At 38.7% G+C, this 26527-nt stretch overlaps 1 protein-coding gene across 6 annotated transcripts in view; it reads left to right on the top strand.

The window, feature by feature from the left end:
• tenm1 (teneurin transmembrane protein 1) overlaps positions 1-26527 on the top strand; it is a 2412691-nt gene that overhangs the window by 2293619 nt on the left and 92545 nt on the right. For all 6 annotated transcript variants that reach the window (XM_043704862.1, XM_043704861.1, XM_043704865.1 and 3 more), the window contains 3 exons: positions 5693-5942; positions 6451-6471; positions 17440-17672. In XM_043704862.1, the coding sequence (XP_043560797.1) occupies positions 5693-5942; positions 6451-6471; positions 17440-17672 (504 nt within the window). The remainder of the gene's footprint in view (positions 1-5692; positions 5943-6450; positions 6472-17439; positions 17673-26527) is intronic.

Below are 26527 nucleotides of genomic sequence, written 5' to 3' on the forward strand. Positions count from 1 at the left end.
ATCTTCTTTGTTACTTCTTCAAAATACTCAATCAAGTTTGTGAGACATGATTTCCCATGCACAAAGCCATGTTGACTATCCCGAATCAGTCCTTGCCTTTCCAAATACATGTACATCCTGTCCCTCAGGATTCCCTCCAACAACTTGCCCACCACCGAGGTCAGGCTCACTGGTCTATAGTTCCCTAGCTTGTCTTGCACCCTTCTTAAACAGAGGCACCACGTTTTCCAACCTCCAGTCTTCCAGCACCTCACCTGTGACTATCGATAATACAAATATCTCAGCAAGAGGCCCAGCAATCACTTCTCTAGCTTCCCAGAGAGTTCTCGGGTACACCTGATCAGGTCCTGGGAATTTATCCACCTTTAACCATTTCAAGACATCTCCTCTGTAATCTAGACATTTTGCAAGATGTTGTCTTATCATAAATGTGAACTTGAAGTAGAATATGTAAATAAAAAGTATGAATTTAAAATGGAAATTGACTTAAGTCTGCAAACAAGCCACTTCGAGAAAAATAAATTATTTACGATTTGCCAAGTGCATGCCCATGGGAGATCAATTAGTAAATAAAACTCACATTCGGTTTTAGCAAAATAAGCAGCAAAGTAGTAAAATACAAACCAAAGAATTAATGCAAATCCTAGAATACTATTCAATAGAAATGCTGTTTTAATTATTTCATCATTGTAAAATTAGAACCCTGATGTTAACCCCTATCTAATAAGAGTATGTGTGTCCCATTGTTGATATTCACTGCTGAGAGTGATTGTTTTCAAATACAATATCAATCTACACAAGGCAGTTTGATTCAAACTGCAGCTACCACAGGAAACTTACTAAATCATATTCCTGAAAGCCATTAAGCTGTCAAAACAATGTAAGCAGTGTCTAATATGGATAATAATACACATAGGGCATGTGCAAGTGCTATTCAGCAATCTTACGAAGCTGATTTCAAAATTAAAATTTGCTGAGGTACCCATTGGTCACAAGGGAGATGCTGATTTTCCACTAAATAATAATTCCGCTCCGATTAAATGCTGTCTGGCTATTCATAAACTAACTTGCATGAAACTACCTATATCCAACCTGCCTACTTTATGTAATATACACTGCCTATTTTACTTTGGCTGATTTTATGGAATGCTATAATCCAAATATCTTCTGCTGCTGGACAGGTCATTACTATTTTGCCTTAATGCCGGCTGATTAGACCCACTTTGTTTATTCCATACCACTGAATGCCAGTCTCTCCCAATACTTGATTAGGGCTATCCTCTCCAAATTCTGATGTTATGTGCTTGTGTTTCCTGCTGAATCTGTTCACTTGTTTGACTTTGTGGACATGGGGGCGTCATAGTTGGTGGTGTTGGGTGGTGGGGAAAGTGAAACTATATGATTCACATTGAATTGTGTTCACTATTAGGATTCAAGCAGATGGCAAATGACTACCTTCATGGTAATGTTGTCAAAAATCACGCGACACTGTGTTATAGTCCAACCTGCTTATTTGAAACTGCATGCTTTCAGAGCCCCCTTTCATTGGCAGACTATCAAAAAATGAGGTGATTAAAAACTTGCACCAAATCTGGTGCATAGTTTAGTTGTCTAAGATGTTAAATTTAATCCCTAAGATAGAGAAAGCTTTTGTGATTGGTGTATTCAGGAGTTGTGTGATTCCGAAAACCTGCATTACACAGCTTGCAGAGTTCACCAGTGAAACTAATTAGCCTTTACTGATTTGATTCTCTCCAGCATTTTCCATGTAGGGTAACAGTTTTCTGATCTATTTAAACACTTCCATTATAATATAATAAAACATCAAAATGAAATAAGAAAAAGAAGAATATTACATGACATTTTCTAACTAAACAAATGTCAGCATTTTAAGATCATTTCAGCACAGAAAAACAAATGAGACAAAATCACTCAAGCTCTTTGCTACCTTTGTGTTAAAACTGACAATAATCTTTTAATGCTATGGATAACATTTACTATGTCCAATTTTGAATAATGACAAACAAAAGAAAAGTCTTGCTGCCACTTGTGTTTTCAATTGCATGAAGTGCACTAGTGATAGCTAAAAGTCTGCTACAAATAGGGGAAAATATCTTATTTTGTTTTGCAACTAATCCAAAGATGATTCATTTCTGACATAAAGTCATAGAGTATTAGAATATTAGAGCATGGAAACACACCCTTGTGTTTTACTCGTCCATGCCAACCAGATATCCTAAATTAATCGAGTCCCATTTGCCAGCACTTGGCCCATATCCCTCTGAACCCTTTCTGTTCAGACCCCCATCCAGATGCCTTTTAAATGTTGTAATTGTACCAGTATCCACCAGTTCCTCTGTCAGCTCATTCCATATATGCACCACCCTTTGCATGAAAAAGCTGCCATTTAGGTCCCTTTTAAATCTTTCCTTTCTCACCCTAATCCTATGCCCTCCAGTTCTGGACTCCCCCACCCCAGGGAAAGGGCCTTATCTAGTTACCCTATCCATGCCCCTCAAGATTTTATAAACCTCTACAAGATCACCCTCGCACCAGAGAAAACAGCACCAACCTATTCAGTCTCTCCCTGTAGTTCAAACCCACCAACTCTGGCAATATCCTTGTAAATTTTTCTGAACCCTTTCAAGTTTCACAACATCCCTCCTATAGGAGGGAGACCAGAATTGCACACAATATCCCAAAAGTGCCCTAACCAATGTCCTGTACAGCCACAACATGTATTTATTCACATTTATTTTTCAACTTAACCTTTACATTCTAAGAAATCTCCCACCATTTTAGATATCAAACCAATTAGCAGCATTGTAATGCCATTGTACTTTTTTCCAATCAACACTTGAGTCTTGCAAATCAATTCTCGTCAATGTTTTAGAGTGAGGTGCTATTGCTAAATGAAAATACAAGGTTAAAATTCTCCACAATCATCTCCTTTAAATAATTTTGTTAGATCTTTGTTCTATAGCACATTATTGTAATTGGACATATTCCTTGTAACCATCATTTTAAATGCTATAGAAAAAACTAACCCATTCTATTTATTTTGGAGAAAAACAATTATTTCACAAAATCTGTATTGGCAAAGTTTTTGCTATATTGAAGGGATAAAATTCAAAAGGAGTTTACGTTTAAACAAGAAGAATTTGCAAGTAAACTGGAAAATCAAATAAATATCTGTATTTGAAGATTAAACTTGAAAATCACCAACCAGGGAACACATTGAAGGAAGACATGTAAAAGGTACATTTAGTTGTTTTATTGATTAAAGAAAGCAGGGATACTATGAGAAAGCAATTGTCTAGTTTCAATCTGTGACAAGGGATTGCATTTTTAGTTCAACTTGCTGTTTACTAATCCTATAATTCATAGATACTTATACATTTAAAACTTTGCCATTTCAGTATATTACTGGAACAATTTTATTATCTTATTTTGTGGTGGTTTTAGTTTTGGATTATGGCCAAAAGGATTATTTATTATACAGTGACTAAGGGAAAGTAAAAGTATATGATTGCTAATAACAGAAATTTGATTTTTTTTTTTAATTGGTTCCACCATTAAATTAGCCTTCATGACAACTGGGAAGAAAGGGACAGTCTCATTTGGCTTTTCCTCCTATTCCTCATGCTTATGCTCCTCAGACACTTCTTCCAGAGCTGAGGGGCAAGGGCTGGCCTGCCAGAATGGTGTTGATATGCAACAGTTAGCCCTCAACCAAGCTGATCAGGGCTCTTTCTGAAACAACACAAACAGAGAATTATTGTTTCAGGACATCAATGTTCTGTCTCATTTTCTGTAGTAGCTTAGATCTCATTGTAATCCACCCATATGTGCACCAGTTACAAACCAATATCATGAACAATGTTATCATAGGATAGACAGTAGCAATCTTTTGGTTTTATCTGGTGACTGAAATGCAGTTGTCCCAGCTGGCAGCCACAGAATGCTGTCAGGATGCTGGACATTTTATAGATAGTACCTTACCAGTTGGATAGAGTGAGGAGAATCCCTGTTTATCCTGAGAATGGGACTCTGTTGACATGCATTGTGATATCAAGATTAGAGTGGTGCTGGAAAGGCACAGCAGGTCAGTCAGCGACCGAGGAGTAGCAAAATTGACATTTTGAGCAAAAGCCAGATGAAGGGCTTTTACCCAAAATGTCAGTTTTCCTGCTCCTTGGATGCTGCCTGACCTGTTGTGCTTTTCCAGCACCACTCTAATCTCGACTCTAATCTCCAGCATCTGCAGTACCCACCTCCACCATGCATTTCGATATATCTGCAGGTAATGGCTACTTGGGGAAACCTACAATGCAAGCAAATGTTTGTACTCCCTTTGCCTGCTGATCTCTGGCAAGAGAAAAAGGAACAAAGTTAGTAATTTTTGAATGGAAAGCCCCAGTGACCTCCTTTACGCTGTAGCTATCAACAAACTGTCAGATGTTGCTAAGATTTCCAGTTCCTGCCGAGAACGATCCGACCCACAGGTTTATTGCCACAAACAAAGTTGTCTTTGCCCTTTTATGAGGTTAGGATTATGGCTACAGAGTTAACAGATGTCACAGAAGTCATCTTATTGGAGTGCACACATCTCACATAAGTTATGTCACTGATGTTCAGGTATAAATATTGCTGCCTCAACCTCTTTGCTGGCTATGAATGACTGCTGAGTGTTCTTCTCCCCTCATTCTCCTCTCACATCCAGACACCTGCTTTGCATGCCCTCTACTTATCGTCAAAGTCCATTCTCTGTTTCAAGAGGAAAGCACCATGTCTGTGAATAACTACTCAGTGTAGCATCAAATCAGCACAAAACATCTCCACCCTCTGCCACACTGTATCCTATAGACATTTGCTGCTTGAAACAACTATAGAAGGCACTAAACACTTGCAAAGTCATAGCAACAGCCCAAAGAAATTAACTTGTAAACAATTAAAAAGTGCTGTTGGAAATCTGTTATTCCACTTCATGCAAGTTCAGTTCTGCAAAGTTATGAGAAGAAATTAGCAGGGGCATTGTGTTCCAAAATGACAGTATTAGCATCAAACTATCCTGCAGACAAACATCAGGTTCTGCTTTATAGACATTCTTCCTGTGGATCTAGGCTATGCACTCATTAATATTTAACCAGTAAGGTGTCTCGAGTGATTCAAGGCAGAAGTATGAGTCCACAACAGATGACATCTTGTTTCTCAAATTGCACCCCTTATGTCCAAATAATTGATAATGCTCTGCCCTGAAATCATGGGAAGTTCTCGAGCTGGAGAAGGATATCTGGCCCTTTTTGCCTGAATTAGCTTTAGCCTCATTTTTAAGAAATAATTCAAGAGTTGCTGGTGATCTTGAAAGTTCAGCCCTAAAAAGAAAGTCTCTTCTGAAGAAGGGGTAAGAAAAGAGAGAAAATCTGTCAACAACAATATGAATAATTAGAATAATTTAGAAATTGGATGAACCCGGAACAGGTTCTTTTCACAAGGTAGGGTGGACCGGGGATGGGGTGAGGGAGTGCTCTGTGGGAAGGATTTTGAATATTGGTCACTATTCTCATTTATTTCTGATTCAAATTTGCGGTTATCACTCAACTGAAGGACCAAGATCATGCTCTAATCACAAACTACAAAACCACAACATGGTATCTCTCTCAGCTATTTTCTTCTTTCATTTTGCATTCAGGAATACTGCATAAAGGAAATGGGGAAAACCAGTTTATATCCCAACAACCTCTTGTCATTACAAGCGTGATGGGAAATGGTCGTCAGCGGAGCGTTGCTTGTCCAAACTGCAACAGCCTGGCACACGACAATAAACTCTATGCACCAGTTGCTGTGGCATGTGGCCCAGATGGCAGTGTCTACATTGGGGATTTTAACTTTGTACGCCGGATCTTTCCATCTGGAAATGCCATAAATATTTTAGAATTGAGGTATGATGTTCTTGGACCAATTTATATGTTTGAGACTCAAACCTAAAGTTCAACTATTGAAAGCCTGGTATTTTTCAGAGTTTATGGTTATCAAGATGGTGAATATAAAAGTAAATACAAATTCTTCATATTTTAAATCTCACAGTAGATTTCATGAGGTTCTTTTTTTAATTATGTACATTTGAATGCTAATGTTATTTCCAGTTGCAGTAACTAGTTTCTGCATGAAGGGCTAGTATAGTCAATGCTTTTTCTGTATTTCCTTCACCAATCATTCTAGATTTGTAGCTAGTACAGATGTTGAAAGTTCTGATCATGAGCTCAAGCTTAGAATCTTCATTAAAACTGTGAAAGATATTCAACTAAAGCACAGCATGATTTCACCCAGCTTTCTGTGTGCATTTTATTAAATTTTATTTCCTTTAAATTGATTCATATAGCAATTAAAACCTGTTTTCTTTTTTTTAAATCATCTGTTGACTTTGCAATTCTCAACTTGTTGTGTCAGAAACCGAGACATGCGACACAGGTAGGTTGAACATTTTAAATGTTTTTGATTTGCAATTTTCAGATTAAAATTGCCTTTTCCCAACCTGCCCCCATTTAACCCCCGCCACCCAAAAATCTGTATTTTTAAAACATCATGCACAAATGTATTATTTAAAATCATACTTTGTAGATTGTGCAAAATATTTTACATTTGTTTAACAAGGCTAAAATGGCAAAATTTTGCAAGAAGATCACAGATCTTCCACATAAATGATTTGGATGTAAACATAAGAAGTACAGTTAGTAAGTTTGAAAATGACACCAAAATTGGAGGTGTAGTGGACAGCGAAGAGATTACAACAAGATCTTGACCAGATGGGCCAATGGGCTGAGAAGTGGCAGATGGAGTTTAATTCAGATAAATGCGAGGTGCTACATTTTGGGAAAACAAATCTTAGCAGGACTTATACACTTAATGGTAAGGTCCTAGGGAGTGTTGCTGAACAAAGAGACCTTGGAGTGCAGGTTCATAACTCCTTGAAAGTGGAGTCGCAGGTCGATAGGATAGTGAAGAAGGCGTTTGGTATGCTTTCGTTTATTGGTCAGAGTATTGAGTACAGGAGTTGGGAGGTCACGTTGCGGCAGTACAGGACATTGGTGAGGCCACTGTTGGAATATTGCATGCAGTTCTGGTTTCCTTCCTATCGGAAAGATGTTGTGAAATTTGAAAGGGTTCAGAAAAGATTTGCAAGGATGTTGCCAGGTTTTGAGGATTTGAGCTATAGGGAGAGGCTGAACAGGCTGGGGCTAGTTTGGAGCATCGGAGTCTGAGGAGTGACCTTATAGAGATTAACAAAATCATGAGGGGCATGGATAGGGTAAATAGACAAAGTCTTTTCCTTGGGGTCAGTGAGTCCAGAACTAGAAGGCATAAGTTTAGGGTGAGAGGGGAAAGATATAAAAGAGACCTAAGGGGCAACTTTTTCAAGCAGAGGGTGGTACGTGTATGGAATGAGCTGCCAGAAGAAGTAGTGGAGGGTGGTACAATTGCAACATTTAAGAGGCATTTGGATGGATATATGAATAGGAAGGGTTTGGAGGGGATTGGCCAGGTGCTGGCAGGTGGGACTAGATTGGGTTGGAATATCTGGTTGGCATAGACGGGTTGGACCGAAGGGTCTGTTTCCATGCTGTACATCTCTATGACTCTATGACTAAGTGTCCTCTGACTGCAGCAATATGGCCCTGCAGACATGATCAGAATCTGTCACTGTGTCTGTCCAGTAACAGGAACCATTCATTCAGAGCTGTCAAGAAAAGTAAAGACTATTGAAGGGGAAGGATTTACAAAAAGTAGATCTGCTGTTGCAACATTCCTGAACATCTCTGCTGAACCTACTGCAGGATATCTTTTAAATCTTCTCAATGGATTTCTCATCCAAAAGCGAACAAAGTACAAAAAACCGAAAATGGATACAGGCCCAATAAAAGATTGTGATTGGGGACTCAAATAGTCAATGATCGTGGGAATGAAGTGGGTGCTGTCGAGTTAGAGATTATGGGGACTGTTGTGGGATGGTAGATAGTCAGAGATCATTGTAGTTTGTAAGGACCTTCAGTTAATCGCAGGATATGTAAAGAGATTTGTTTATGGGACAGGAGAAAATATCCACCTCCTCTTGGCCCACATGTCAAGTGATGCCAATATAATGGTATCATCACTGAGCGCGTAATGCAGACTCCCAGGCTAATGGCTGTCAGGACAGTGCTCAAATCTCACAGTAGCAGTTGGTAGAATTAAAGTTATTTAATAACATTTGGAATTAACAACCAGTCTCAGGAATGGTGACCATTGATTGGCATAAAAAAAATCTGGTTTGTAAATGTCCTACAAGGAAGGAAATTTTCTGGCATTATCTGATCTGACATACATGTGACACCAAGATAACAATAACTGCCCTCTGTAATGGCCTGTCAGCCATTCTGTTAAAAACTAATTAGGGCAACAAATGATGTCCTTGACAGAGATGCATATAGCCATGAAAGGATTTTAAAAATTATTCCAACACTTTTCAATTCCTTTTATCTGTTTGGATTCCCATATAAGCAGTTATTCTTAAATTCAGTGAATGTAGCCCCTTTAAAAGATTTTAGATTAGATTAAATTAGATTCCCTATAGTGTGGAAACAGGTCCTTCGGCCCAACAAGTCCACACCGACCCTCCGAAGAGTAACCCACCCAGACCCTTCCCCCCTGACTAATGCATCTAACACAATGGGCAATTTATATTGGCCAATTCACCTGGTCTGCAGATCTTTGGACTGTGGGAGGAAACCAGAGCACCCTGAGAGAATGTGCAAGTTCCACACAGACAGTCACCTGAGGCTGGAATCGAACCTGGGTCCCTGGTACTGTGAGGTAACAGTGCTAACCACTGAGCCGTCCGCAATAATTAGATTCCCTACAGTGTGGAAACAGGCCATTTGGCCCAACAAGTCCATACCACCCCTCTGAAGAATAGCCTGACCAGGCTCATTTCCTTCTGACTAATGCACCTAACATTATGGGCAATTTAGCAGGGCCAATTCACCTGATCTTTACATTTTGTTTTGAACTGTGGGAGGAAACCCACACACATGCATGGAGAGAATGTGCAAACTCCAAACAGTCGCCCGAGGCTGGAATCGAACCTGGGACCCTGGCACTATGAGGCGGTAGTGCTAAGCACTGAGCCACCATACCACCCCATATTTTACTAAGCAACCACCTTCTAACAACATATTGGTCCATCATAAATCTCTTCCTGTTAAAACCAGAAATGGGTGGGTAGAGTAATGCTTTAAGATTTTAGAATTTGTACTTTTTTACCTGCCCCAACCCCATCAGTGCTTGAGGATTAAAATTCTATCCCTTCCCCACATGTCTGTGAAAGAAAATCCCCTGCATGATCGCAATTCAAAAACAACTAGACTACTTTAATAATAAATTGAAAAGCATAACCTTCACTTATGGAGCATTGAAGAATCAAAGTTGCAATATTTCATCTGATTGACTTTTATAGACCCATTAAACAATAGTATGAGCTATATATGTCACAGAGATACTTAAAGATTCATGTATAATATTGTTGCATATTCGTGAAGTGACTAAAATATGTATGTTATTTACAGAGTACATATAAAATAGACTGAGTGCATCTTTAATCACTAAGGCAAGCTCCAACTCTGAGTCATGTTTGAAATTGAATGCACCACAGATTCAACAAGTTTGCATGTATAATTATGCAATTCACAAAACAAACTGGACTCGATTCATTTTGTTTCATCTTTATATAGATGAGGGAGATATGTATCATGAATAGGTCTTTGTGGACTCCAGAGGTGTGCTTTTAGAGTGCAAAGAGAAACTATAGCTGGAGATACTCTCACACCAATCGGCTACAAGTGAAAACAAGCAATAGTAATCCCACTGAGCTGGACAACAGAGTCATGGTATTAGCAGAGAAGGATGTGGGGAACTAAAGTAGTAATGCAGCCAGTCAAAGGAAAAATTCAACTGTGATGTAGGTTCGGGCTTTATTGATGCTGTGTCATGTAGCTGGAGAAATTCAAACAGAAACAGGGCATTCAAAAACTTTGGCTAAGGAAAGGGGGTTAGAGATGAGCAACTTTCAAGTATAAAGGGGTTAAAATGGGTTCTTTGAAAAGGAGATAATGACCATAACTTAAATTGAAAATGTGGAACATAAATTTAAGGATAGGCAACCATTTACAATGTTAACTTGTATGGGGCCAGGCAAGGCAAAGTTATGAATTAGGTAAAGATCATGGAGAAATTCAAGTTAATTGCTGGTTTAGGGCTAGAGAGCTAAGTTACAAATTTGCTTTGGTGTGCAAGGAGACATGGAAGAAGCAGCAGATAGTCTCAAACTTAGTGAAAAAGATATGCAAAGTTCCTTCCACTTTTTCAAAGTGAGGGCAGAGAAAAAGGAATTAAAGGATTAAGACATTGTAACATTTTGGGTTTGACAACCACACATCCAGAAAATAGGCAGCTGGATATTTGTAAGCAATTTTCAGGTAGTTTACTAATACACAACAGCTTAGATATGACCTATTATTTGAATACATAGGAAAAATATGCAACCTATAACAGCTGAGAACCAGTTTACTGATACTGGAGGAGGAACAGCTGATTGGCACTGACTGTGTTGATCTCAATAGTTCACAACTGCAACATTCTATGCTTTAGCCAACATTTTCAAGAATTCTCCATCTTACCTGATCTGTTTTTCATCTGAAGGTTGCAGTTTAATGTGGACCACACCTGTGTCTGAGAATTTTAGTTAAGTACCTTATTGCTAGAGGTTGGTCATTTATCTTATGTCAACAATTTGCTTGAACCTTTCTAACTGAACAACATAGAACAGTTACCAAAGATGTCAGGATGGTTACTTCCCTTCCTGTTCATCACTCAGCTTTTTAGTTTACTTCATGCCAAGGGTCATTTTCTGGCCCTTGCATTGATACAGGTATATGCAGGATACAAGGAGACTCCCTCACATCAGTTGAGAAATACAGTGGCCTCAACAGTTGGAGTGTGATCTTCATACCCTTTATCTCTACCTTGTTTCTTTTTTTCCTTGAATGTTGATAATTGTTTATGCTTTTCCAGAAAGATTAAATCAATACTGTGCCAGCTAAATCCATAAGCGTTCTAAACTATCCTAAAAATAGTCTTAATTTAATGTCTTTAGTTCTTATTAACATTTGATCATGAGCAAAATAAAAACGGAAAGAACTGCGGGTGCTGTAAATCAGAAACAAAAACAGGACTTGCTGGAAAAGCTCAGCAGGTCTGGCAGCATCTGTGAAGAGAAATCAGAGTTAATGTTTCACAGATGCTGTCAGACCTGCTGAGCTTTTCCAACAACTTCTAGTTTTTTTGTGTAGACAAAAGAAAACTAGGTTGCTTTCACGATCACCTGACCCAACTTAATTGCCATGAGGTGATCAGTTGAGTTATACCAGGCTGGAGTGTCTTAAGTCAATCAAGGAGTTATTCACTAACTCTGCTTTGTGTGTAAATATCTCACAGAAGCTTGACTGACTCAGGATGTAAGTATTATGGCAGTTCCACAAAGGTCTTGTACGTATATGCATTATGGTCCTTTGGCACTGACAGCTTTTTGAGTTGATAAACACTCCAAGGTGATCTGAGTGAACCTCCATTACCACTTGTGCAGCCTAAAACTTACTGGACCAGTGGGAAGCCAGCCAAAGTGACAAAGCCAAGCAAGCACTCACTCTCACTGGCCTCATCAATAGAGCAGTGAACTGATTTTCTAACCCTGAGCAACATAATATCAGCCAATTGTGAGTTGCAGTTGTGAGCAAGCAGATTGCGATGAAGAGTCGTGGTTAGTACATTGCCACCTGGTCTATTTGGCAGGAAGTATTTTTCCAGGAGGCTGCAAATATCAGAAACCATTTGTGAAACTCTGAGCCTCCTAAAATCCTGGTGCTTGGTAATAATGAGGAAATCTATCCCCTTTCTGCAAGCCCTTCTTTGGAATAATACCTCCTGTAAACTGAAACTTCATGCAAATCTCCTCCATCCTGTGAAGTGATAGATAATTGAGGTGAAGGCTACTGATACTGACCCCACTAATTTTGTTATTCCACTTCTGAGGGACAAAATGAAGAGAAATAGGCAGCTCTGAAAGTTGAAGTTGAGAAATGCAGATCAAAACAAATAATTTCCAAGGTAGTAAAAATCACCACCAAGGCAAGTCCAACAAGCTGAAGCCTTTTATCAAGGTTAAAATTACAAGTCAGAGGCTGGGGGTTCTGTGGTAAGGAACTTACCTCTTGACTCTTCAACTGTCAATCACCTCCAGGGCACAAATTAGGAGTGGGATAGAATACTCCCCACTTGCCTGGAATAGCATAGCTCCGACAATATTCACGAAGCACAGCATGATCTATTTGGCTGGCATTTGTTCCAGCACCGTATCCATCCATTCTCTCCACCACCCATCACAGTGCTAGCAATGTATACCATCTACAAGCTGCAGAGTAGCAATTCTCCACAGCTCTTTTGACAGCTCTTTCAAGAACCAAAACCTCTACCAACAAGATGCATAGCAGCAACAGATGCACGGAACCCCATCACCTGTAAGTTCCCTTCCAAGTCACTCACCATCCTGACTTGCAACTATATGCTGTTCTATCGTTGTTGCTTCATTAAAATCCTGGGACTCCCTCGCTAACAGCATTGTAGGTGCACCTACACCAGAGGACTATGGGTATTCATGGAGGCGGAATACCATGTTCTCAAGAACAGTTGGGAGTGGACAATAAATGTTGGGATAATAAGCAACACCTGCATCCTGTGAATGAAATAATCAAATCCAAATCTCCCACAATCCAACACAACAAGCCCCCACCATCTGACTAACCCACAAGATTGACTTTACCAGCCCCAAACTGACAACTGCTCAACAACCCACCTACTAGCCACTTCATCCCTTTGCTACTCTACCCACATGCCACTTCAATTGGCTGCTACCCCACCCACCACTTAGCACCACTGTCAACAGTTCCAGTGCTAATTGGACGGGCTGAGCCATAATGACAGATGAAGTATTCTGAATGAAGCAGGATTCTACAACTGAGGTTTGCAATTAGACCTTTAGAATAAAGTTACATAGCACTGTGTGAAGGTATTTAATTTCCATATTTCAAACTCTTGTGAACAGTAGATAAATTACCAGGTAATCTATTTTGTTAGTTATTTGTTTAAGGTTAAATATTGGCCAGAATACTGGGCAAACCTATTTGAATGAATATAACATGATTGTTTGAGAGGACAGAAAAGACCTTGGTTTAATGTCCCAGCTGAAATGTGACAGCTCAGAGTGCAGCACTCCTGCCATACTGCACTGAAGTATCAGCATGATCAGAACACAGAATAAAGAACAGTGCTGCACTGGAAAAGGCCCTTTGGCCCATCATGTCTGCACTGACACATCAAGCCTGCCTAAACTAAAAACCCTTTACTTCTACACACTCCAATTACATGCTCTAATCTCCAGACAAGGGTTTGAATACTTGGCCCTTTTGATTTAGAGACTAGCACTGAGCAGCGGATTACGTACAAATGGATACATTCCACAACTCCTCTTGGCGTGCTTACAGTGTCACTATGAGTCGAATGAATCGTGCCCTCGACATAGGAAAAGTTGCAATTTGAATAAGACCAGATGATTGCTGAAGGGTACACTGTTGAGACACATACATAGAAAACTGAATTTTATGGTTTTTGGCTAACTTTGAGTCACATCGAGTTTGTTTGGGGATTCTTGCCATGATGCTATCCTACGTTTCTTTGCCATATCTCATCAAAATTGCAACTCTTGCCCCTATGGCAAGTATCACAGTCAACCTCTGCCCCATGCTCCATTTCTGGATGAATTTGCCACTCAGTCAATATGCACCATAAGGACAGCTTCCCTTGCTTCCACCTTTGGAAGACCACCACACAAACTGAAAGCTGCCATGCTCAGTTTTGAACACTGTGAGGAGACAGAGCTGAAAAGGCGAGGTTGTCACCAGCTTTCTGCCACAGGGACCTTGGAGGTCCTGGTTGACAGGATGGTTCAGATGACAGCAGTCCTCTTCCCGGAGGATCAACGGAAGATGCCACTCCACCAGGCAAAGCAGCCTTGTCAAAGATCGCCTCTAGGGGCAGTAGCAGCTCCAGGATCTGGAGGACTGACTGCAGAGCAGAATGAAGGTGAATGACCTCCTCTACCTGCCAGGGTAAGTGCAAGCCCTGCTGTCTGCTACATTACACTAATCCTATCCCTGCCACTGCACATCCCACTTTGCCTTATGCTCTGACATCCTCTATTGGATGCACCATCTTTCCTCACTTGATCTCGTTGCCTTCCAGTCCCCCCAAATCACTAGTCCTGTTGCATGTCCTCCGTACTGCCGTCTCACTCCTGCAGAACAATTCAACACCTTTTCTCCACATGCACCAGCACAAACAGCCATAGCACCCATTTGTATATTACTGATTTGCCCCCTTTCTGTCATTGGAGGAGAAGACATCCCCTAACAGGCCAGAGTTTTATTCCACTCTATGGCATCACTTCATCGACACTACTGATGCACAGTGGATGGGTGTATGCGCTGAGTGCCAAATATATCTTGTTAAAGCAGGAGAAGCAATATATGGCATTGAGTCAGTCTCACACCTTAGGCACACTCCATTCAACATTCTCTACTGGTCAGGTGACTGTGTATGCAGGAATGTAGTTGTCATTGAGTTCCCCAGCAATCACAGTTTCAGTGAAGTGCAATACACAGAGAGGGTTGATGCTGCAGGATGGCCAGAGAGATGGCATATTAAACTATAAACTGTGCATGAGTATCCAGAATAATGTTATTCATCTATGAAGTTAAAAATCACACAACACCAGGTTATAGTCCAACAGGTTTAATTGGAAGCACATTAGCTTTCGGAGCGACGCTCCTTCATCCTGATGAAGGAGTGTTGCTCCAAAAGCTAGTGTGCTTCCAATTAAACCTGTTGGACTATAACCTGGTGTTGTGTGATTTTTAACTTTGTACACCCCAGTCCAACACTGGCATCTCCAAATCATTATTCATCTATGAAAGCCTAATGATGTATGGTTGCTACCATTATTGGAAACAAAGGACTGACCATGATCCACTCCCTGGGCCATAGAGACACAGATTTATTTATTAAACCACTTAGAATGGACTCCTGATCAAGGCAAAAGCCATGGACTGGTATGGAGGCCACATTAACTAACTGAGCACGGCGACCCTGACTTATGGGTGCTGCCATGGACTTCACTGAGGACTGTATTGCTCAGACTTTCAGACATAGCCAACTGTTTGCTGCAGATGGTGTGTGTTTGGCTTTAATGCTGCTGATACAGGTTTGATGCTGTACGATAAGATATAAAGACCATTGGTTGAGGAATACTGAGTAACACAGCCACTTGCCTAGTTGTGTGATTTGGCCATTTGGCACTGGCAAGGCAAGTAGATGCCAGGTGAATGTGTTGTCAAACAACGAACAAGCAGTTATAATCGGCAGCTTGTCCTAGCCATGGGCTGAGTGGTTATATTGATACAACCATACTGCTGCTTGTCAGGTTTGGTAAGATTGGAAGCAGAATATTAATGAGGTAAGTTGGGCTGTTGACAGGGAGCTTAACAAGTTTAATCACATTAAGTGGAAACTTACCACTGCCTGGTGAGAAATGCACGACCCCACTTGAGAAAAATGTAAAAGATGGAGCAAAATGATCACAACATTGAGATGAGCATTGCCACACATAGAGTCATAGAGATGTACGACATTGCTTAGACCTCGATAACATTAAGCCCATATTACAACAGTGTATGAAAGGCAGTTGAATCCTGTAAATCAGTGATACAGACTCAGTTGCTAGAAGGAGCCTGTGGCATAAACAGAAGCCAATGCCATCCTTCACTGCCATTAGTCATACAATGCAAACAGTTAACTGTTCTTGCAATTCATCAAGGATCACTAGCACACTTCAGCAGCAATCATCCTGTAGTGCACAGAAAAATAACTGGCATAGTAAATCTTAGTCCCTTTCTATGCATAAACTTGGGAAAAATGAATTTGTATTACACACATATACACAACTCTATCTGCTCATAATGGCTGCACAGTTTTGTTCCAATTTAAAATAGGCCAATGTAGTTGGAGGACTGGTGCTGAGTTCATACACTGACACAATTCAGCGAGGATGATTTACTTTCGTGAAAGCTGGTTTTTACATCAAACGTAAAGACCACAGTAAACAAGGTGACAATCATTAATGTTTGTCTGTAAGAGATTTTCTTGTTCTTCAATGTGACAAAGTGACGGATTTCATGTAGGGCAAGATGCATCGGTTCCATCAGGCTGACAGCTTGATGCCAGCTGAAAGCTGGCAAAACTTATTAAAACTACAGCTGGTGGAGCAAGTGCTTGTACCCAGTGGGACATAAAGCAGACACCACATCAGTGTTTAACCAACCAAATTCAGGCATGCTATCTGTCAAGCATTTAAGGAGAAGGATGCATAAATTGCCACTTGTGTCACTCAGCAACAAAGCTGGTTGCAGTTGTTTGTCATTCATTGACAGTAATAATGCACCAGAATTGATGATTCATACATGGCATCAGCTGCTGGTTGATAGCTTTTGAGAGATTTTTCCAAGAGTCTCTGAACAGACAACAGCTACATGGCAGATGGTCAACCACATGCAAGGGCATTGTGCACAAGACATAGAACCTTTCAAATATTATATTATAGGGCCACAGCTTCAGGTGTGCATTAAAATTGCTGTATGCGGTCAGTTTAATGCTATAATTTACAGCGGTAATAAAGATTGGTTTCTGAGCTGACATGCTACATAAACCAATATCCTAAAGTGAGGTAATGAAATAAATGAATTAGTCATTTCTAAGTTGTTAGCAAGTTCATTTCTTTATTCAAGCAGTTCATGTTGCTTGTCTTATTTCCAAAGAGGAAATTGTTATTTAAACCATGAAAACTTGCCAGAATGATTTATATGTCATTATATTACAAAAATTATACATTATTTAGTATGACTGGAAAAGAGAAATTAATGTACTCCATGGTCATATTCACAAGTTCTTGGTTTGGTTATCATGGCAGTCTTTTTATTTTTTTGAAGGATGTGACGACAAAATATTCCCTGTAAGTTTGATAGTTGAAAAGTCACCTAGACCTTAAGAAAATTACAAATGGAAAATCTCAAGGATATCACAGTGATGTTAGAATGCCTCTTAACATTGCTAGATTTAACTACAAACACTGTAAACATTTTAAGCATTTTTACAGCTTTCTTAGTATGATACAGTTCTATAAAGCACATGGAAATGGAAGCTCGTTCTTTAATTTCTGACATGCTTTACTTTTTGATTCAGCCACAGTCCTGCTCACAAGTATTACCTCGCCGTGGACCCTGTTTCCGGGTTGCTTTACCTGTCAGATACCAGCAGCAGGAAAGTGTACAGAGTGAAATCAGTTGTTCAAACTAAGGACATCTTAAGAAATTCTCAGGTGGTGGCTGGAACTGGAGATCAGTGTCTCCCATTTGATCAGAATCATTGTGGAGATGGGGGCAAAGCATTTGAAGCCTCCCTCACCAGTCCCAGAGGTAAAGTACATTTTCAGTACAGTCTTGAATTTAACTCAGTTAGCATTCTTCCATTGATAAGATGATTAACATGCACAAATTTGTTGGGTGTGAGGCAGTTTTCTATGGTGCACATCTGTTGGTAACTGAAGAGGCCAATACCTGAGTGATAGGTTCTTCCACAAGTACTGCATTTAAGGTGACTATCAAGTGTCATTTTTGGTATTGCCATCTATTGTCAAGCTGCTATAACCACTGATTGTCATGGTGGTGCACAATGACTCACAGGTGAAGTTGTCATTTTCCTTTGTCATCAGCTTGTCCTAAAATCCAAAGTTTACGGTCTTCCTGTCACACTTACAGTCATCCTGGAACTAGAGCTCTGAGCATCCTATTAGTCATCTGGCTTTGGTAACCTTACCGTACAGAAAATCCTTGGAAATGTATCTTCAGCTATCACAAATACAGAAAGATCTTCTGCCCAGCAGTCTGGAACCATTATCTACAGCAAAGCATTCAGAAAATGAGCTGTGTAAAATAATCACATAAAAAATATTCAAGAAGAGATTGCACAGGAAGTAATTTGTACAGAGCAGATCTATATCACGTGTTCAGAGTATGTCTTCAAATAAGAGCACTTTATAGTCTAGAAATTACTTTGTATGATGTTAGTACATGAGTAAACATGTTTTTTTATAAAATTCAGTTATTTTAATGAAGGTGCTTACATTGTTTAAAATGGATGAGTTTCTTTGTGACAAGAGTGGATTGCAGAAAGTTGGTCCAAATGCATTTTGCATTCACACAATTTTGGAGATAAAAAGGGTGAATTTGCTTCAGAGTATACGTCAGATAGTTCTTCTCCCTTTATGACACTGGCAGGAGGCTTGATCAATTTTCATGACCATTGATGAAGTGAGTTGTCAGAATCACACAAAGGCAACTTGCCTTTCGGAAAAACAGGAAATGTGTTAGTCAGTCATTTATCATGTACTTACAGCAGCCGATTTTTAGTGTCAGGAACATTTCTATATCCCTATTTCTATATAACAGTGCCAAGGAATAATGAAAAGGTTAAAGGCTCAAAAAGGACAAGAGAATGCAGAATTAAATCGTGCAGCCCATAGTTCGTAGATGGGCTAAATAACTAGAAGAAGCAATGATTCAGAATCATAGATTCCCTACAGTGTGGAAGCAGGCCATTCAGCCCATCGAATCACACCACCCCTCTGAAGAGCATCCTACCCAGACCCAACCTCGATCCTATCCGTATGACCCTACATTTCCAGTTTTGGGGAAGGGTCACTTGACCTGAAACGTTAACACTGATTTCTGTCTACACATACTGCCAGACCTGCTAAGCTTATGCAGCAATTTCTATTTTTGTCTCTGATTTACAGCATTCACAGTTCTTTCAGTTTTTAACCCAACACTTCCCACCTAGCCTGCTCATTCCTGAACACTATGGGTAATTTAGCATGATGATTCCACCTAATCAGTACATCTTTGCACTGTGAGAAGAAACGAAAGCAGAGGAAACTCACGCAGACATGGGGGGATTGTGCAAACCCACATAGACAGTCACCCAAGGATGGATTCTAACCTAGGTACCACGTGCTGTAAGTCAACATTTCTAACCACTGAGCCTCCATGCTGCCCTAAGCAGATTTAGAAAGGAATGGCATTGAGACAATATCACTTCACTCCAATTCTGAGCCTAATATATATTCAACTCACAAAAAGATATGAATTTTTTTTCAGTCATTAAGAAATGGAATAAATGAAACCATTTAAAAAATTTATTTAATGATAAAAAGTAGTTAAGGGCAACAGAATAGTTCCTTTAAATACAATACTAACAGTCTGAAACATTTCATAAGAATGTGATCAAAATTTGAGACTATGCTATATGAAGAGAAATGAGGACAAGAGACCAAGAGGTTTGGTCAAGGAAGTAAGTTTTTAAAAGCTATTTAAGTGAGGACTGAGGGATAGAGAGACAAAGGGGTGTTGGGAGATGAATTGCTGGGCTCAGAGCCTCGACACCTGAAGACATGGCAACTCATGGCCATGCTTAACATCAAGGTGCACATAATAAAATTTGTCATCATTTGATAAGCATTAATGAAAATAACTTTCTTTTTTCTTCCAACATACTTTCAATTAACCTATGTAGCATTTTCTCTTTCTGTTGGTTTATTTTCTCTAACCATTTGCTTCACTTTGTTCTGTCAACATGTCTAGCTGCATAAATCCTGAACTTTGATGACTAACTCCCCTTAATGGTTAGATTGATTGATTGATTAGTCTTAATCAAAGACCCTGGCTCCACAGTGGGCTCTGTGATTCAGGCAGACTTTGTTTCTTTGTGACATTTCCTTTCATTCAGGCTTTCACATTGGATTTTAGGAGCAACTTGAACTATGGGTATTTATCATCATCTTCCTAGATTCCTCTTTCAAGGGAATGATCTAAACTGACAGAACCTTTCAAGAATCTTCACTAGATACATGAATGCACTTGTCTCTTTACAATAATTTCAAACACTTCCGTCTCCCAACTTTCTTTTTTTTATTATGATCAGCACTCGACTCTCTTAGTTTTATATCTCATGTGCAATGACTCACCTATACTTTGTCTTGTTTTTCTCTTCCTTTGCTATTGATGCAGGTTCTGACAAACTAATTTTTGTCCAATGACTGTGTTTAATGCCAACCCATAAGGTGTGCAACCTATTGGAGGCTGTTCTATGAGAAAATAGAAAATTGTCAACCCTATTTAAAGGAAAACATGGAAGTTGCTGCCTAGCTTATTATCTGGCAAATAATGCTGCAAAGATATATTCATAATCTGTGACCTAGCAACATCATTTAATGCTTGGTAATATCATTCCATTCTTACTCCAGAAAACGTTTAGATTCCTCTCACTTGTATAGTGAATGAATATCTGACACAAAAAACTCTAACAGTCCTCAAATTGCAAACCAAGTTCTAACAGCCTCAATAATTTTGACATATTTCGTATTCCGCATAAATTCAAGCATTATCCACTTGTGCGAGCCATTGACAAATCAAATTTTCCTTCTACTTCAAAAGAAATCAGCTTATGCTTGTTCCCATAGTTTTTCTTAATTTTGACCATGGAATGAAAGGAAACTTAGTTGGACAATTTGACATCCTGAGTCACATCAAACTTACATGCATTTAAGGAGTTCCAGGCTCCTCAACTAGCCTTAGATCTAACACAACTTTGCCTTGGTGCTTACTGCTGTGACATTTTCCCAGATGACTATTCATAATACCCTGTGAAATTTAAACTTGACAATCCTGTATAGATTCAGATCTCACAATGTCTTGAATCTCTTTTGAGATCTCTGGTCATGACACTGCTTACTGAGCTCTCCTGGACATGTGGCATTACAAAGTGTCCCTGACACATTCTTTCCAATGTATCTCTCCAAAAGGAAACTTGAATGAATACTCCTTTGCCATATACTAGTAAATAAGACATGATTATGAAATGAAAACAGTTCCCAAGCTATGTGTTCTGGCCCAACTTGTTAAATGTTTGGTTTGACCATCCTTCAACACAATACTGGAAGCTGGCAGCACAGTTGTGGTCACTTCTTTGTCTTTGTTGGATTTATTCTAGAAAGCGCAATGAATCTTATACTACTTGCCCATGAACAGTTGGTTGTCAATGGTTTGTTTCTGGACCAGTTTTCTCTGTTGCTGTCTTGAAGATAATCAAACTCCTATTCTCCAAAAAAGCTTGATGTTCTGACATAACTTCACGCTCAAATGTGAAGCTAGTTTTGTGAATAACTTATACATTTTTAACTTACTTACATATATCCAGTTGCAATGTAACTTGCAGTTGGGACATTCAGATATCTGATGGTTTCCATGTCAATAATTATATCTAGCTTACCTACTCTTGGACTGTGAATGTGCCTGCTGAAATCCATTGAGCATCCTCTATTGGCTCAAGACAATAAACTCTGTGTTTATCTCTGTTTAATATTTCTATGTATTCATCAGCTTATTGTTTGACTGAAAAGCTTGCTCTGATTTTTATTGTTCATTAGGATTTCTTTAAAAGTGTTTCTTAGATTGTTTTCTAAGGCTGGCCCACACTCTCAGTAGCAAGAGAGTTTCTTTAATTCCAGAATGTAAGCTGCTGCTGTCTCACTTGGTAATTGTTTCCTGTAACAGCAAACAATTCACAGTGCAGTTTAATTTTTAGCCATACCATGAGTCCAGAATCTATTAATTTCAGCATATTCTCGAGCACTGGCTGACACTACATCAAAACCATCTGGACCCATTATGACAAGGAAAGCATTGACTTTATCCTTATCTCCTATTTTATGCAGTCAAATGTGAAATTTTCATTTGTAATTACACCAGTTCACCTTGTGAAAGTTGAATTTCCCCACTTGCCAAAATATGTCTTTTGTGGCATTTTCTTTTATTCACTTACAAAACATCCTGACTCTCTCAGTTGTATATGAAGGTGATGTGCACATTAAGCAACTTCCAAAATGCTCACACTTCCTCAAAATCAGCATTCAGAGTTTCAAAACATGTTTGTCAAATTGTTCTTCAGTCCTAATTACTCAAATGAAATTTTGAAACTAATTCTAATGTTGCCTTTCTGTTGTCTACTGTACTAAGAAAAGACCCATTATATAGGCTCACAGCAGGTAGGCATTATTGCACTAATTTTATTAGCACCTCTCCCAACAGAAATAGAGGGGGCAGCAGAAAGGCAGATGTATACTACATATACAGAAATGGGATAGTCTATAATCCCCATTAACAATTTTTAAATGATTCTATGCAACATTCATCTGCCCAAGAGATAACATGAATGTTATGTAATTTATTTTAAATAAGCTGGTGACTTAGGTAATGTGCAGAGAAATGTTACAATAGGTTCTTAAGTTTTTATCCAGTCACATAACCAAAACTAATCACCAGGCTCATATCTTTTCTAACTTAATGTTTAATGTTTAAAAGTACACAATGCACTATATCAACCAGTTAGTTTTCAATCAATGGTGCTGAGATGATATACTTGCAAGCTAATTTTCATTGAAAGAATGTGTTGATGCCTAAAATAAACGTAAATATATTCAGCCAAGTCAATTTGGTCGGGGGAACAATGGCCCAGAAATTGGATCGTGCTCTGTCCATTTTAAAAGCATGTACCCTTTTGAATTACAATTCTTCACTTCAGTCTTCTTGAGCTGTATCCAAATTCACAGTAAAATACAGTTGATTTACATACCTTTATTTCATATAAGTCTCTTGATCAAAATCTCACATAGCATATTTTATGAGTGAATCATATGTAACTGTACATTTCCAAGTTGTAGTATACACGATAGAATGGCTCTAGTGATGCGGCCCTAGCTGACACAACTTTCAATCAGTTTTTGAACTTGCTAAATTATACTTTATTTTGATCCAGAGAATGCAAGTGAACGATTAGACAGAGACTTGACAATTCAGACTATGTTTGTATTGTAAAATCAAAAACACCATAAATGCTGGAAAACTGAAACATAGAATGCTTTAGAAATTCTGGCAACATCTGTGAATGATGAGTCAGAGCTGAAATAGAGTCAAATCGGACTTGAAAAGTTAACTCTATTTCTTTCCCATAGATGCTACCAGATCAACTGTATGTTCATGTTATGTTTCTTTGGAATATTAGCATCTATTTGTACATTTCAACACTTTTCTGCCATTTCTTCTAACATTCTGTGAAATTCCTCTGCTATCAATGGCTTAGTTAAAACAGTAGAGGTACATATCTCATATACCTGCATTATTATGGTCATCATTAATATTCTGCTGCACAGTTTTTCACCAATTAATGTGTGAAAAAAAGAATTAACTTACATTTTATCCAATGTACTTTGATTCATTTGCTTAATCTGTTCCTTAAGTGTCAACACAGCTGCTTGTTCTCTAACCATTGCCCATTCAGTTTGTTTCAGACTCAGTGCTAACTAATTGTGGAACTAAACATTGTGTTCTTGCTTACTGTAGCAAGAACTCACCCAACTGACATTTAAAATACAGCAAATAGAATACCTATATCCATGGTTTAATAATTAATACATGTAAATGAATAGTTTACACTGTGAATTTGCAACTGTTTAAAACAAGTTGATCATTGTACTGCCAATAAAAACATCAGTGCAAATGCATTAGTTTTTCTCTACTTGATGCTTTCAGTAACACAAACAAGGCTTTACAAATTTCAAGTCAAGCAGTGAGATTTCCAGCTCTTGCTTCCAGGTGTATTGACAGCCAAACTTTTAGTTTTATTATCCTAAGGCAGGTCTAGTTGGTGACTGAGTAGCAATGCTGAACATGAAAATTCCTTTTCTTTCCAGAGGTATATGTACCATAGTTTATAGTAGCATATTAACCATATTAGGCTTCCCAAAGTTTTTGATTAACCCCATGTAACTCTTTGCAGTTGTGAGTGGTGCCCACTGCATTGTTAACTAGGAATACTCAGTTTGCTGGTGAGATTTGATAAAAGAGATTTTTCCATCTGGATGAAATTCAGCTATCTTTATGAGACAGTATTCCCACTTCTCAATATTGCCACTCAATCCATAATTATGCTTCTGGTTTCAAACTGTTTTTTCAATTATTACCAATCAGATTTTAAGCTTTTCCACTCAAAAAAATCAAAAGTTAAGAACAGATACAACTACTGTGAAAGTCTTCAGAGAAGCTTGTTCCTGTGTTGATTTTGTAATAATTCATTTTGTATTGTTAGACTGTTAGAGACTCCTCCTTGAATGTTATTGCTGACCAACTGGTCAGATTGATAGCAAAGTCAATAATCATTTTTAAGAGCATTGCTAAAATTGGTCAAAAATATGCCAGTCTACAAGAGACACTTGAAGTAAAGAGATTAGAGAAGAGGCACAGCTGACAGGGTGTTAATGCTTAAAAGTTTGAAATCAACCTGTGTAACTTTAGCAAGAAACACACTAATGTAAATAGAAGCAGAAAATGCTGGAGACAACAGATCAGGCAGCTTCTGTCAGAAACAGTGTTAACATTTTGAGTCATTGACTTTTTGTCTGAACTGGATGCTATGTGATTTATTAATTGTCTCCACCATTTTCTTATTTTTATTTCAATTTTTTTTAGAACATTTGGGGGCAGCACTTTGGCACAACAGTTAACACTGCTGCCTCACAGTGCCCAGGGACCCAGGTTCAATTCCAACCTTGGGTGGCTGTCCGTGTGGAGTTTGCACATTCCCCCTGTGTCTGTTTGGGTTTTCTCCCAAATTCCAAAAATGTGCAGGTTCAGTGGATTGGCCATGCTAAGGTGCCCTATTGTTTAGTGGGATATGCAGTCAGAGTGGATTAGCCATGGTAAATGCAGGGTTACAGGGACAGGGTGGGTGACTGGGTTAGATATTGTTCAGAGGGTCAGTGTGGACTCAATGGGTCAATTGGGATTAAATGAGGAAAAGTCATATTAAAACTCAAAAATTAACTCTGTTTCTTTTTCTATAGCTACTGCCAGATCTGCTGACATTCCAGCATTTTCGGTGTTTGCCCAATTATCTGCTCTTTCCATTGTCATCTCTGCCACTTTACAGGAGAGGGAAGTTTCAACCAGGATCTCAATTTAATAACTCTTTGAGAATGTTATATCTTTCATGGTGCTGTGCTCCCCCTGTACTACTCCTACAAGGTTAAAGGTTAATTGATATGTTTTATCTCTGCAGTGGAGGATGATCCACAATCTTCTCATTTACATATGACATTGTTAGCACTGAGAATGGCTGATAGTAATGGACAAACAGAATACGATGAAGAAAATGAAAAAAAAGCTAATTATTTTAAGTCAAGATGTGATGCATAAAATCTCCAAATGTTTAAGATTCAATACTGACAATTACTACTGATGTACTATTTATGAGACCAAGTGTTGTTTAAAAAGTAAATTAGCTATGGAATACATTCTTATTTTTATTAGCTTTAAAATTTCAGTTCCCAGAATAAAATAACCATAAAGTTCAGAAATAGATCAGCATTGAGGAAAACTATTGAATGTTATATCAAATTTGTTGCACAAGGCTTACATTAGAAGCAAAATACTGAAAAGTATATTCTGCAAAAATTAAAGCAGGAAATGATTATGAATGAGAGCAGTTGTCAGCATTGAAAATGCATTTTAGTAACCTGAATTTGTACTTGCCTGCAATTAGGAATAATTCATGTTTATCCAAAACACACTTGTAGTATTGTACAGTGTAGATAATTATATCTAATTATGGTTTGGAAATTGCCACTGTCTCTTGTGCAGTGTTGATACGGACAGCAAGTTGGATAGCATATTTAATTAACTTGCAGCAATTTTACTAATTCTTCATATTACTGCTACTTACATTTACCCTGTCTCTAACGTGTGCTGTTTTTGATATGAGAGTGTTCAATGGGAGGAGTTATAACTGTTACTTACCCTGCAAGTGTTTGACTGTGTAGAGGGAGCTTCCCTTGGTTTGGAGCTAACTGTAACCTGAATCCAAACATTCTAAATTGAAGCTCCATTCCAAAGGCTTGATTACAGAGTTAAGCTGACACTTAAATGCAGTACTCTTGGAAATGCCAGTCCTTACCTCTTAGACACAAAAGCACCAGTCAAGTTCCCCAGATATGCAAATTATACTTTTTCCTCAACTAACCCAACACAAAGCTAATTAGTTGTGGACCTACTTCATAGCTATTTATGGTATATTGGCAAATTGCTGCCAATATACCTCTAGTACAACAGCAAGTACGTTGTGAGAGTATATAATTAGCTTTGAGGAGCTTCGGAATGCCCTG

Source organism: Chiloscyllium plagiosum, chromosome 15, assembly GCF_004010195.1.
Source record: "Chiloscyllium plagiosum isolate BGI_BamShark_2017 chromosome 15, ASM401019v2, whole genome shotgun sequence".
Classification (NCBI taxonomy): Eukaryota; Metazoa; Chordata; class Chondrichthyes; order Orectolobiformes; family Hemiscylliidae; genus Chiloscyllium; species Chiloscyllium plagiosum.